At 48.7% G+C, this 14,031-nt stretch overlaps 1 protein-coding gene across 1 annotated transcript in view; it reads right to left on the bottom strand.

Moving 5' to 3' along the window:
• Positions 1-429: 429 nt before the first annotated feature.
• The window catches only part of LOC136609965 (WD repeat-containing protein 55-like), a 29,809-nt gene continuing 16,207 nt past the window's right edge, over positions 430-14,031 (bottom strand). The window contains exon 3 of the mRNA XM_066589243.1: positions 430-889. Coding sequence (XP_066445340.1) covers positions 553-889 — 337 coding nt within the window. The 3' untranslated portion in view covers positions 430-552. The remainder of the gene's footprint in view (positions 890-14,031) is intronic.

The raw sequence follows: 14,031 nt of genomic DNA, 5'->3' as shown, positions 1-14,031 counted from the left end.
AGCCAATCACACTATTCAATGACATCATTGAATGGCTGTGATTGGCTGAAGGCACACGTGTTAGCAATCACACCCATACAATGTAAACTGACATAACATTCTAGCACACGACGTCCCGGCTACCATGTCCTCTGGTCTCCATGTAAAACCTTTAATAAAATAATTTGACAATAGAGTGCGCCTCTCTAGGTAAGTACAAGTCCTGTCCATATAATAAGGTAGATTACTGGCATACACCTACAGGCACGGGTAGGTAGAGCAGAAACATGTAACGAGATCAGTTCAATACAAAATAGCACTAGTAGCTACAGGGGCATAGGTGATCACGGCTGGTGGCACGGCGATGCCATTTACTGACTTGTGTTATGGCGGGTTTACTCCTGTGCCACCTCTACAAATTTTAAAAATGGTCAGAAGATAAAATATATATTCTGTTGTTCCGCTAAGTTAATAAGACTTGGTAGCATTACCGTCCCCGGTAGATGCACAGCCTGCGTCCAGTCTAATAGACGGAGGACTCCGACGTCCATCACATACCCAGTACACTTCTGTTTAATGACTGTCGGAGTCATCGCTGTCACTCTCCTCTTCATCCTCATCCTCTTTTTCCTTAGCTTCTGCCTGGTCTTCCTTCATGTCAGCATAAAAGTCATCAGCTCCTCCAAATGCCTTCTTGCTCAAGGCTTGTAGCTGCTGGTTTTTCTTCCGCTTCCGGTAAACATCCACTATAATTGAGCCAATGTTTGACACATCCCAGAACTTCACCTTCTGGTCGTGGGCACAGCTGGCTAAGAATCTGCCATCTCTCGACTTTGCTAGCTGTTCTATGGGCTCCCCGGGATGTTGTCCCACTGTGCCAATAACTCGATTGGGCAAAATGTTAACGGCTCTAGAAAAATGTATGAAGTAATTAATTCTGGTTTTGCATTTATTACTTCACAGTAAAAAAACTAAATTGTTTTCATGAACATTTTTACACAGAAAATACATTATTTAACCTATTTATAACACATCAGCCCAATTTTCCTACACAGGACATATTCCAATTACTTTCTCATCATGTGTTTGTCTTATGTATAGAAGCATAGTTTGGTTTCTATAAATAAATGCATCCTGTTATTTGTATAGAGTCAACTTATTCCGCAGCACTTTCAAGTAATTTATTTATTACCCCCCATCAAGCTGGGTACAACCTTAAGCCGGCTACCTGAAACAGGCGGAGATTGAACTCGCAACCTTCAGGTCGTGAGCAAAAGCTTAGGACTGCATTTCTGCTGCTTTAACACTCTGCCCAACACAAGGCTATTATTTGAGGCATCATATGTCACCTTCATGTCATCAACCTAGTAATTACTAGGAAATTATAGTAGCAGTGTTTCTGGTGGTGCAATGCACCACACAGCTCTGCTACATGCACATCACACGCACAGCTCTACTACATACAATGTTCATCCCATAGAACAGGGATCACAAGCAGCACAGCACTGGAGATGAAGGATTTGTGATGATGTCATCACAGGTCCTTCAACCCGAGTGAGTGAGATACATGCTCCAACCCAGATCACATGATGGTGACGTCATCAAAGGTCCTCCATCCATGTGCCGATTGCAGGCGGACTTCAAACCCCTTGCAGCCTTAGTTGCTATAGAATACTAACGAACACCTAGCTCAGCAGCCATGTGTGTACAGGACCTGTTATGATGTCACCATCATGTGCTCAGGGGGTTGAGCATGTACAGTTAGTCCCCGACTTGCGAACAGGTTCCGTTCCGGGAGCCCGTTCGCAAGTCCGTTTTGTTCGCAAGTCGAACAAATGGTTGTATGGAGGGGATCGCGGGTGGATCCCACTCCATACAACGTCGGGTGCCGGCTGTTCTTACAGCGGGCACCCGGCGGCAGCAGTTCCGACGAGCCGTGGCGCTTGTCGGAACTGTTAACACTTTAAATACCGCTCTGACAGCGGTATTTAAAGTGTTAACAGTTCTTACGAGCAGCGCGGCTCGTCGGAACTGCTGCCGCCGGGTGCCCGCTGTAAGAAACAGCCGGCACCTGACGTTCAGGGGGCCCGTACAGCGTCCCACGATGAGATCGCGGGACGCTGTGCGGTTGCTAGGCAGCCGGGGACCTCCTGAAAGGCCCCAGGGCTGCCTATGCAGAGTGCCTATCAAGCGCACGGCTTGATAGGCGCTCTGCATAGACAGCCCTAGGGCCTTTCAGAAGGCCCCCGGCTGCCCAGCAACCGCGATGTGACCGGACAGGCTTCTATCAGGCTTGATAGAAGCTTGTCCGGTCCCTGCACAGCATGATGTAATGCCATAGCATTACATCATACTGTGCAGGACAGATAGTTCGTATCTAGCGAAATTCGTAAGTCGAATGTTCGCAAGTCGGGGACTATCTGTAATCCCTTATTGGGGAGGAATGATTTTTTTTTTTATGTCACCGTCATGTAATCAAGTGTAAAATGTGATTGCTCCCAGCAAGAGAAACGATGTAATCTTGTAGATATGATACCTTTTAATGGCTAACAAAAATACATGATGTAATAATAGCGAGCTTCCGAACCAACGCAGGGTTCTTCTTCAGGCTTATGGATTGGATCTGAAGAGGCATGCATATTTATACATACTTATAACATACATACTTATGACAAGGCACAGATATGGATGTGATTGGTTTGCACTTAAAAGGAATTCTGCAACAGCAAACAAACTTTTTTGTCTAGGCACTGATAGCAGAGTGAAAGTTTTATGGTCCCTAAATTACTGTTGGAGGGGGGAAAAGTCAGCAGGCTTGAATTGCTACAAGAGATACACAAACATTTTTAGCTAAACACACATAATTCAAGCCTGCTGACTTTTCCCCCCTCCAACAGTAATTTAGGGACCATAAAACTTTCACTCCGCTATCAGTGACTAGACAAAAAAAGTTTGTTTGCTGTTGCAGAATTCCTTTTAAGTGCAAACCAATCACATCCATATCTGTGCCTTGTCATAAGTATGTATGTTATAAGTATGTATAAATATGCATGCCTCTTCAGATCCAATCCATAAGCCTGAAGAAGAACCCTGCGTTGGTTCGGAAGCTCGCTATTATTACATCATGTATTTTTGTTAGCCATTAAAAGGTATCATATCTACAAGATTACGTTGTTTCTCTTGCTGAGAACAATCACATTTTGCTCTACTGGCTAACACGGTACCAGATCTTTGTTTTCATGTGATCAAGTGTGGAGCATGTAAGTCACTCACAAACCCACTCACTCACGCATGGACACATACAACTTTTACCGCCACCGGAACGTAGGAGTGTGACAGGGTTTTTATAGAGGGACAGCCCTGTCACACCCCTAGCTCCCGATTGGCTGTTTGGGAGTGTGCTGTTACGTCTCCCCAGCTGTCTAACTCCACCCGGCTGCTGCTTTGGCTCTTTGTGCAGTTCTGTCGGTTGCAGCTGCAGCAGTCTTACGGCCACTCCGTCGGCTGTGGCTGCTGCTATCTTGGAGGCGGGGTGCCTCAGCAGCACAGTGGGGAGCGCGCCCGAGCCGACAGCGCACCGGTCGCCTGAGCAAACCTCCCCCTCAAGGTATTCCTATATTATGTCGCCACCGGACGTTTGGGGTGGCGACATAATACAGGAGTTTGACATGTAGACACGCCCCCAGCTTGTGATTGGCTGGGGGCATGTGTGGCCTGAGGAGAGGAAGCGGCGGAGGCATCGGCGGCATCACGAGAGGCAGGAGAAGATGCAGCGGCCTCGGCAGGAGCACATGCAGCCCCGGCGGATTGAGGACAGTAAGCGTTGGCGGCAGGACCAGAGCCGCTGGCAGCAGATGCTGGAGGGAGCGGTGGCGGCACAAGGACAGGTAGCACTGACGGCAGGACCAGAGCCACTGCCAGCGAATGCTGAAGGGAGCGGTGGCGGCACACGGATAGGTAGCGCCGGCAGCAGCACGACACCCACTGCCAGCGGGCGCTGCAGGAGAGGACAGTGTCTGCATTTAATTTTGCTTTTCATTTATGTGGCCTGGAGGTTTAGGGTGACAGTTTATTTTCCAGTGAGGATTACATAAAATGTAGGCCTTACAGGAACACAAACCCTAACCCTCCAGGCCAGGCAAACATCCATGGCCACGCTGCAGCTAGCAGCCTTGACAAATCCACCAATTGGGAGGTAGGGGCTTGGCAGGGGCGTTCCTCCTGTCAAACCCCTAGCTTCCGGTGGCATCAAGGTACAATAATACCCCCCCTCGGAATTCTAGTGTAGTTCGTCGGAGCAGGGAGGAAGAATCAGTGCCAGATGAACAAACAAAGTTATATCTGGGACAGAAGACTGAAAGCCTCCCTGCAGTTCTTGCAGCGCACGGGGGACATGGTCCCAGGACAGCGCTTGTGAGCTGGTGAAAGGCACATCTGAGGGTGCCGGGGACTGTAGCAGGCCAGAAGGCGGAACATGGCTGCAGTAACAGCGCTTGGCCCATCCAGTCATCGAACATATGAGGGAGCCAAGAACTGTAGGGCGGAAACATCACCGCAGGGACAGCGCTTCGGAGTAGATGTTCGCAATGGTGACGCTGCAGCGTCTGATTGGCAGGAGTTCACTATTACTACAGGGGCCACTTTGTGGGATGCCACTATTACTCCAGGGGCCACTCTGTGGAATGTCACTATTAACACTGGGGCCGCTCTGTGGGATGTCACTATTACCACTGGGGCCGCTTTGTGGGACGTCACTATTACCACTGGGGCCGCACTGTGGGATGTCACAATTATTACTGGGGAAGCTGTGTGGGATGTCACTATTACCACTGTGGCCGCTCTGGGAGATGTCACTGTTAACGCTGGGGCCGCTCTGGAGGATGTCACTATTACTACAGGGATCGCTCTTTGGGGTGTGACTATTACCACTGGGGCTGCTCAGGGGAATGTTACTATTAACGATGGGGAGGCTCTGGGTAATGTCACTATTACAACTGGGGCCGCTCTGGGAATTTCACTATTACTACTGGGGCCACTATGTGGGATGTCACTATTACCACTTGGGCCGCTCTAGAGGATGCCATTATTATCAATGAGGCCGCTCTGGGGGATGTCACTATTACTACAGGGGCTGCTCTGTGGGGTGTCACTATTACCACTGGGGCCGCTCTGGGGGATGTCACTATTACCAATGGGGCTGCTCTGGGGGATGTCACTGTTAACGCTGGGGCCGCTCTAGGGCATGTCACTATTACCACTGGGACCGCTCTGGGGGATGTCACTATTACCACTGTGGCCGCTCTGGGGGATGTCACTATAACCACTAGGAGCCGCTCTGTGGGATATCACTAGTACTACAGGGAACGCTCTGTGGGGCGTCACTATTACAACTGGGGCCGCTCTGGGGATGTCACTATTACTACTGGGGCCGTGCTGGGGGATGTCACTATTATTACTGGGTCCGCTCCGTGGGATTTCACCCTTAACGCTGGGGCCGCTCTAGGGCATGTCACTATTACCACTGGGGCCGCTCTGGGAGATGCCAGTATTACCACTGGGGCTGCTCTGGGCGATGTCACTATTACCACTGGGGTGCTCTGGGGGATGTCACTATTACCACTGGGGGCGCTCTGGGGGATGTCACTAATACTATAGGGGGCCACTGTGGGATGGCACTATTACCACTGGGGCTGCTCTGGTGGATGTCACTATTAACGCTGGGGCCGCTCAGGGGGATGTCACTATTACCACTAGGGGCCTCTCTGTGGGGTGTCACTATTACTACTGGGGCCGCTCTGGAGAATGTCAGTATTACCACGAGGGACCGCTCTAGGGGATGTCACCATTACCACTAGGGGCCGCTCTGTGGGGTGTCACTATTATTACTGGGGCCGCTCTGGGGAATGTCACTATTACCACTAGGGGCTGCTCTCTTGGATGTCACTATTACTACAGGGCTCGCTCTGGAGGATGTCACTATTACTGCTGGCCGCTCTGGGTAATGTCACTATTAACGCTGGAGCCGCTCTGTGGGATGTCACTATTACTACTGGTGGCCATTGTGAGATGTCACTATTACTACAGGGGTCGCTCTTTGGGGTGTGACTATTACCACTGGGGCCGCTCTTGGTAATGTTACTATTAACGCTGGGGAGGCTCTGGGTAATGTCACTATTAAAACTGGGGCCGCTCTGGGAATTTCACTATTACTACTGGGGCCGTGCTGGGGGATGTCACTATTTCTACTGGGGCCACTCTGTGGAATGTCAATATTACCACTTCAGCTGCTCTGGGGGATGTCACTATTATCATTGAGGCCGCTCTGGGGGATGTCACTATTACTACTGGGGCCACTCTGTGGGATGTCACTATTCCCACTTGGGCCGCTCTGGAGGATGTCACTATTATCAATGAGGCCGCTCTGGGGGATGTCACTATTACTACAGGGGCTGCTCTGTGGGGTGTCACTATTACCACTGGGGCCGCTCTAGGGGATCTCACCATTACCACTGGGGCCGGTCTGGGGGATGTCACTATTACCACTGGGGCTGCTCTGGGTGACGTCACTTTTAACGCTGGGACCGCTCTAGGGCATGTCACTATTACCACTGGGGCTGCTCTGGGGGATGTCACTATTACCACTGGGGCCGCTCTGGGGGATGTCACTATTACCACTGGGGCTGCTCTGGGGGATGTCACCATTACCACTGGGGCTGCTCTGGGGGTTGTCACTATTACTACTGGGGCCGCTCTGGGGGATGTCACTATTACCACTAGGGGCCGCTCTGTGGGATATCACTATTAACGCTGCGCCGCTCTGTGGGAAGTCACTGTTACTGCTTGAGTCGCTCTGGGGGATGTCACTATTAACGCTGGGGCAGCTTTTTGGGAAGTCACTATTACCACTGGGGCCGCTCTGTGGGATGTCACTATTACTACTGGGGGCCATTGTGAGATGTCACTATTACTACAGGGATCGCTCTTTGGGGTGTGACTATTACCACTGGGGCCGGTCTGGGGAATGTTACTATTACCACTGGCGCCGCTCTGGGGGATGTCACTATTACCATTAGGGGCCGCTCTGTGGGATGTTACTATTACTACAGGGAACGCTCTGTGGGCCGTCACTATTACAACTGGGGCCGCTCTGTGGGATGTCACTATTAACGCTGGGGCAGCTTTTTGGGAAGTCACTATTACCACTGGGGCCGCTCTGTGGGATGTCACTATTACTACTGGGGGCCATTGTGAGATGTCACTATTACCACTGGGGCCGCTCTGGGGAATGTCACTATTACAACAGGGAACGCTCTGTGGGGTGTCACTATTACAACTGGGGCCGCTCTGGGGATGTCACTATTAACATTAGGGGCCGCTCTGTGGGGTGTCACTATTACTACAGGGCTCGCTCTGGGGGATGTCACTATTAACGCTGGGGCAGCTTTTTGGGAAGTCACTATTACTGCTGGGGCCGCTCTGTGGGATGTCACCATTACGACTGGGGCTGTTCTGGGGGATGTCACTATTAACGCTGGGGCCACTCTAGGGGATGTCACTATTACCACTGCGGCTGCTCTGGGGGATGTTACTATTACCACTGGGGCCACTCTGGGGGATGTCACTATTACCACTAGGGGCCGTTCTGTGGGATATCACTATTAACGCAGGGCCGCTCTGTGGGGTGTCACTATTACCACTGGGGCTGCTCTGGGGGATGCTACTATTACCACTGGGCCCGCTCTGGGGGATGTCACTATTAGTACAGGGAACGCTCTGTGGGGCGTCACTATTACAACTGGGGTCGCTCGGGGGGATGTCAGTATTACCACTGGGGTCGCTCTGGGGGATGGCACTATTACCACCGGGGCCGCTCTGGAGGATGTCACTATTACCACTGGGGCCGCTCTGTGGGATGTCACTATTACTACTGGGGCTGCGCTGAGGGATGTCAGTATTAATAGTGGGGCCGCTCTAGGGTATGACACTATTACCGCTGGGGCCGCTCTAGGGGATGTCAGTATTACCACTGGGACGCTCTGTGGGATGTCACTATTAACACTGGGGCAGCTTTTTGTGATGTCACTATTAGCACTGGGGCCACTCTGTGGGATGTCACCATTACCACTGGGGGCGCTCTGTGGGATGTCACTATTACTACAGGGGTCGCTCTGGGCATGTCACTATTAACACTGGGGCCGCTCTGGGGAATGTCTGTATTACCACTGGGGGCGCTCTGTGGGATGTCACTATTAACACTGGGGCCACTGTGGGATGTCACTATTACCACTCGGGCTACTCTGGGGGATGTCACTATTACAAGTGGGGCCACTCTGGGGATGTCACTATTACTACTGGGGCCGTGCTGGGGGTTGTCATCGTTAATGCTGAGCCCGCTCTAGGGGATGTCACTATTACTACTTGGGCCGCTCTGGGAGATGCCAATGTTACCACTGGGGTGCTCTGGGATATGTTACTATTACCACTGGGGGTGCTCTGGGGGATGTCACTAATACTATAGGGGGCCACTGTGGGATGGCACTATTACCACTGGGGCTGCTTTGGTGGATGTCACTATTAACGCTGGGGCCGCTCTAGAGGATGTCACTATTACCACTAGGGGCCGCTCTGTGGGGTGTCACTATTACTACTGGGGCCGCTCTGGGGAATGTCAATATTAACGCTGGAGCCGCTCTGTGGGATGTCACTATTACTACTGGGGGCCATTGTGAGATGTCACTATTACTACAGGGATCGCTCTTTGGGGTGTGACTATTACCACTGGGGCCGCTCTGGGGAATGTTACTATTAATGCTGGGGAGGCTCTGGGTAATGTCACTTTTACAACTAAGGGCCGCTCTGGGAATTTCACTATTATTACTGGGGCCACTCTGTGGAATGTCACTATTACCACTTGAGCTGCTCTGGGGGTTGTCACTATTATCAATGAGGCCGCTCTGGGGGATGTCACTATTACTACTGGGGCCACTCCGTGGGATTTCACAATTACCACTTGGACCGCTCTGGGGGATGTCACTATTACTACAGGGGCTGCTCTTTGGGATGTCACTATTACTACTGGGGCTGCGCAGGGGGATGTCAGTATTACCATTGGGGGTGCTCTGTGGGATGTCACTATTACTATAGAGGCCACTGTGGTATGGCACTATTACCACTGGGGCCGCTCTAGGGGATGTCACTATTACCACTAGGGGCCGCTTTGTGGGATGTCACTATTACTACAGGGGTCGCTCTAGGGGATGTCACTATTAACACTGGGGCAGCTCTTTGCGATGTCACTTTTAGCACTGGTGCCGCTCTGTGGGATGTCACTTGTACTACTGGGGCCGCTCTGGGGGATGTCACTATTACCACTGGGGCAGCTTTTCGAGAAGTCACTATTACCACTGGGGCGCACTGTGGGATGTCACTATTACCAGTGGGGCTGCTCTGGGGGATGTCACTATTAACGCTGGGGCCGCTCTAGGGGTTGTCACTATTACCACTGGGTCTCCTCTGGGGGATGTCACTATTAACACTGGGGCCGCTCTGGGGGATGTCACTATTACTACAGGGGATGCTCTGTGGGGCGTCACTATTACAACTGGGGCGCTCTGTGGGATGTCACCATTACCACTGGGGCTGCTCTGGGGGATGACACTATTAACGCTGGGGCCGCTGTAAGGGATGTCACTATTACCACTTGAGCTGCTCTGGGGGATGTCACTATTATCAATGAGGCCGCGCTGGGGGATGTCACTATTACTACTGGGGCCACTCTGTGGGATTTCACAATTACCACTTGGACCGCTCTGGAGGATGTCACTATTATCAATGAGGCTGCTCTGGGGGATGTCATTATTAGTACAGGGGCTGCTCTGTGGGGTGTCACTATTACCACTGGGGCCGCTCTGGGGGATGTCACTATTAACACAAGGAGCCGCTCTGTGGGATATCGCTATTACTACAGGGAACGCTCTGGGGATTTCACTATTACTACTGGGGCTGCGCTGGGTGATGTCAGTATTACCACTGAGGCGCTCTGTGGGATGTCACTATTACAACTGCGTGCGCTCTGTGGGATGTCACTATTACTATAGAGGCCACTGTGGGATGGCACTATTACCACTGGGGCCGCTCTGGGGGATGGCACTATTACCACTGGGGCCGCTCTAGGGTATGGCACTATTACCACTAGAGGCTGCTTTGTGGGATGTCACTATTACTACAGGGGTCGCTCTAGTGTGAGGGTATATATATATATATTGCCATATGTTTTTATGCTTTTATACCTGTATGCAAGTTCTATACAATTCCAAATGAGAGAAAAAACTTATATGTCGCCTTACATCAGATATTCCAAGGCTTGAGAAGGCTGAGAGAGATGTTCTAGAAATTCAGAGAAGATACGGAACCAGACACAAGGACGCATGTACTTGGCTGTTTTCCCAGAAGTGCTGGAACAAGATATCAAGATGTTCAAATGTACATAACTTTCACTGTCTTAGGCCAGAAATCCGGACTTCCCATATATGGGGAATGCATGTTTGGCCGTTTTCTTAGAATTGAGTGGGTGATTCTTTGTACTGGAGTTAATTGAATACGTGATTTTCTGTACATAAGCCAGAGGCGCCGTAGCAAGGCCGGAAATCCGGACTGCCCATATATGATTATAAGCCCATCACCCCTTGTTGGGGAGGGGACAAAGGGTATAAGATCTCATGTAATCTGTAATAAAGCACGTTGGCACAGCCGAGAGCCATGTCCCGTGTGAGGAATGATACCAGATCCCTGTGTGGTGTCTCTTCTTACCGCCGGCAATGGGGCAAGTGGGGTGGGCCCGATTGGTGCTGTACTTAGAATATTTTATTACCTTAACAAATGGCGCAACCAACTGGGGCGACAAAGCCAGAGCCTACAACGCATTCCACCCGGATCCACGCTACTGAGAAGCCGTCCTGCTGCAAACCGAGCCTGATCAACTCACAGAACTCCAGGGAAGGCCGACATATATTTATGTTGTGTTTTACGCTGAGAGTCTTGCAGCAGGACTGACTATCTGTGGTTTGTGACCGGACGGGTTGGGTTAAGAGTTCTACACGGTAACTCGTGTGGGCTCTGGGTTTGCCGACATGGACCACTGACCGTGATATGCGCACCAATCGGTCACCCAGAAACTAGTCTGTAGTCTATTTGTTGTTGAAGTCCGTAGCGTTTTAGCGATAGTGGAGATTGTTTGATTGTTTGTTGTATCTGCAGAATTTTTTTTCTCTTACTTTTCATTTGGTCTCACAGACGAAGGAACCCTCTGTTTGAGTTTATTTAGTTGTTAATGGTTTAGAGGAGAGGGAAGCACTCTGTAAGACAGGTCCCATAGACGAAGGAACCCTCCATTTTAGTTTAGTTTAGTTGTTGATGGTTTAGCTGAGAGGGATGCACTCTTTGGGATTGGTTCCATGGAAGAAGATGCCTTCGGTTGTCTTGCCGGTATATAAGGGGCTGACAATTCGGGTCAGAAGGATGCACTCTATGGAGCGTGTTATTATTATTATTGTTGTTGTTGTAATATGCGTAAGATCTTATTAAAGAAGATAGAGCCCCTCAAGGGCTGCCGCCGTGTGGATGAATTTGTAGAATGTAAGAAAACTTATGAAAATGTGTGACACCAACCCGCACGGCAGATTGCAAAATGGTGTCTGGGAGGAGGTCTTTAGGACCCAGAGGTGCCTTGAAAGACCAAGGTTTGCTAGGAGAGAGCGAGATAGTCAGAGTAAGTTAGGTATGTACACATTATTTGTTTAAGAAAGTATCCGTAAGTGAAATGTTGAAAAGTACAGTAAGTGATCAAGAGGGCGTCAGGAGAGTGTCTATTGAAGGTTATATTGGCAGTTAGGTAGGGAGAAAGTGCTGAAGAAGCAGGCAAGTCGATAAGAAAGTTACAATGCATGTGATTTGTTGGTAAAGACAGATGAAAATGTGTATAATACAAGATAGATAATAGATATGGATATATATGTGTGTATATATATATGTATATACTGTATGTGCAAATAGTGCAAATAGTTAACTGAGCTTGCTTTTAGATGAAAAGGCTTGTTGACATGTAGCTGCAGTCTCCAAGGTCAAGAAGATAACAGCGAGAGAGAAAATGCAATAACAACCTTGGTTAATATCTTGGCTTGCTTACAATGAATTGAAATGAATTTAATTAGTTATACTGTCTTAGTAGGCAGGGAAATATAGCAATTTCTAATGTATATTCTTACTTATACAGGGGTTAAAAATGAAGAACATGTTGTGCTGTATTTATGAGTTCAAATGCAGGGCTGTTCAGTCAGTGAATGCATATTCAGAGATTTATTTTAAAAAGGTGGGGGCTTTCAGAATTCACTCCAAATTCAGGGTCACAGATTCTGAAATACTTCAGCGTTTAATACAGCATATAATAGCTTCAGTAGATAAGAAATATAGAATATTTCAGTCACTCAGCAAACTTTTTCACATAATTTGTCAAAGATAGCGCTCATTCACAATCTCATCTCAATAGAATCATGTAATTTATAAGATAATAGCACTCACCTCGATGTTTTTCAACTGATGTATGTATGTTTGTCAAACTTTTTTTTGTCCGTGCATCTGTGTGTACTGGTACACCTCCAAGGGGGATGACGGAGCAAACTTGAGAGCATGGATGGATGAGAGTTAGTGACCCGTGTTCGGGCTGTGTGGAATGTGTGATGCAGATAATTGACTGGGGATAAAAGTCCTCCCCATGCATGGGACTTTGCTTGGTTGAGATGTGGACGTGTGGACTGTTAAGCTGAAATGGGTTCTGAGAAGACGGACGCAAGGTGCCAATATCGAAGGGGTGGAGCTAGATGATATAATAGTACGTAATGTTTCATCCTTCTTGTCCAAGGGAGGGGGTGAGGAGCGTGAGCAGCTAGTAAAAGTTTTTTTTTCTCCTCCTGATAAGACATTGCAGGCAGGAACAGACTAATAATGAATTCACTTAAAGGGATCTCACATTTCAAATATTAGTAGATGTTTTGTAGATTATTCTTCCCCGGTGTAACTCATGTTTCTGTTATAGGTGCTAACATTTTACAGGCCTTATCTGCATCCATAAAAACTTTTTACAATGTTGTACTAATTTAAACCCGGCTACTATTGTTCCAATTGCGTACCTTGGTTTAAAGGGCGGGAGGAGAAGGCATAGGTGATCTAGGTATTGCAATTCAGCCTTTTTTAAAAAAAATTTTTGCAAGCCATTTTTTAATTTTTTAATTTTTTGCAACAAGATTCTGATCTTTTTGAAATAGAATACCAGCCTGATTGTCTAGCAGTGATGCAACAAGAAAATTTAAATTTTAAAAAGTTACTGAAAGCCCTTGTTAATAATGCATATTTTGAGTTGTTTTTTATAGATGGTACCAGGGTGATTGACGACTCCACACTGGATATGCAGTGGTTACACAACAAGATGTCCTAAAAGCAGAATGCCTCCGCATGTCGCAGTACAAGAAGCGGAACTAAAAGCCCTCGCTGAGGCGTGTGGAGTGGAGGAAGGTAAGACGGTAAACATTTACACTGACTCCCGGTATGCATTTGGCATAGCTCATGATTACGGCCCAACATGGAAGGCCAGACAGTTTTTTACCTCAGCAGGACAGCCAATTAAAAATGTTGCAGCGGTGCAGTCTCATGGAGACCCTACTGCTACCTGACAAGGTGGAAAGCTCACACCAATTCCTACACCAGAGAAGCAAGAGGCAACGCCATCACAGACCACACAGCAAAAGCAGCGGCCCTCAAGCCATGGAAGAAAGAAGAAAAGAAGAATTTGACAATAACTTTGGACTTTGACTAAAACTTGGACTTTAATAAAAACTTGGACTCTGATTTGAACTTGGACTCTGATTTGAACTTGGACTTTGATAAAAATTTGGCCTTTGATATGCTAAAGACTTTACAGTTACGAGCCAGCAAGGAAGAAAAAGACAAATGGACTAAAAAGGGACGATGTATGGTGAACAGTCAACAGAACTTGCCTAC

The sequence above is a fragment of the Eleutherodactylus coqui genome, chromosome 2, assembly GCF_035609145.1.
Source record: "Eleutherodactylus coqui strain aEleCoq1 chromosome 2, aEleCoq1.hap1, whole genome shotgun sequence".
NCBI classification, from domain to species: Eukaryota; Metazoa; Chordata; class Amphibia; order Anura; family Eleutherodactylidae; genus Eleutherodactylus; species Eleutherodactylus coqui.
The sequence above is the reverse complement of the archived record's forward strand: the minus strand, read 5'-3'. Positions and strand labels throughout refer to the sequence as shown.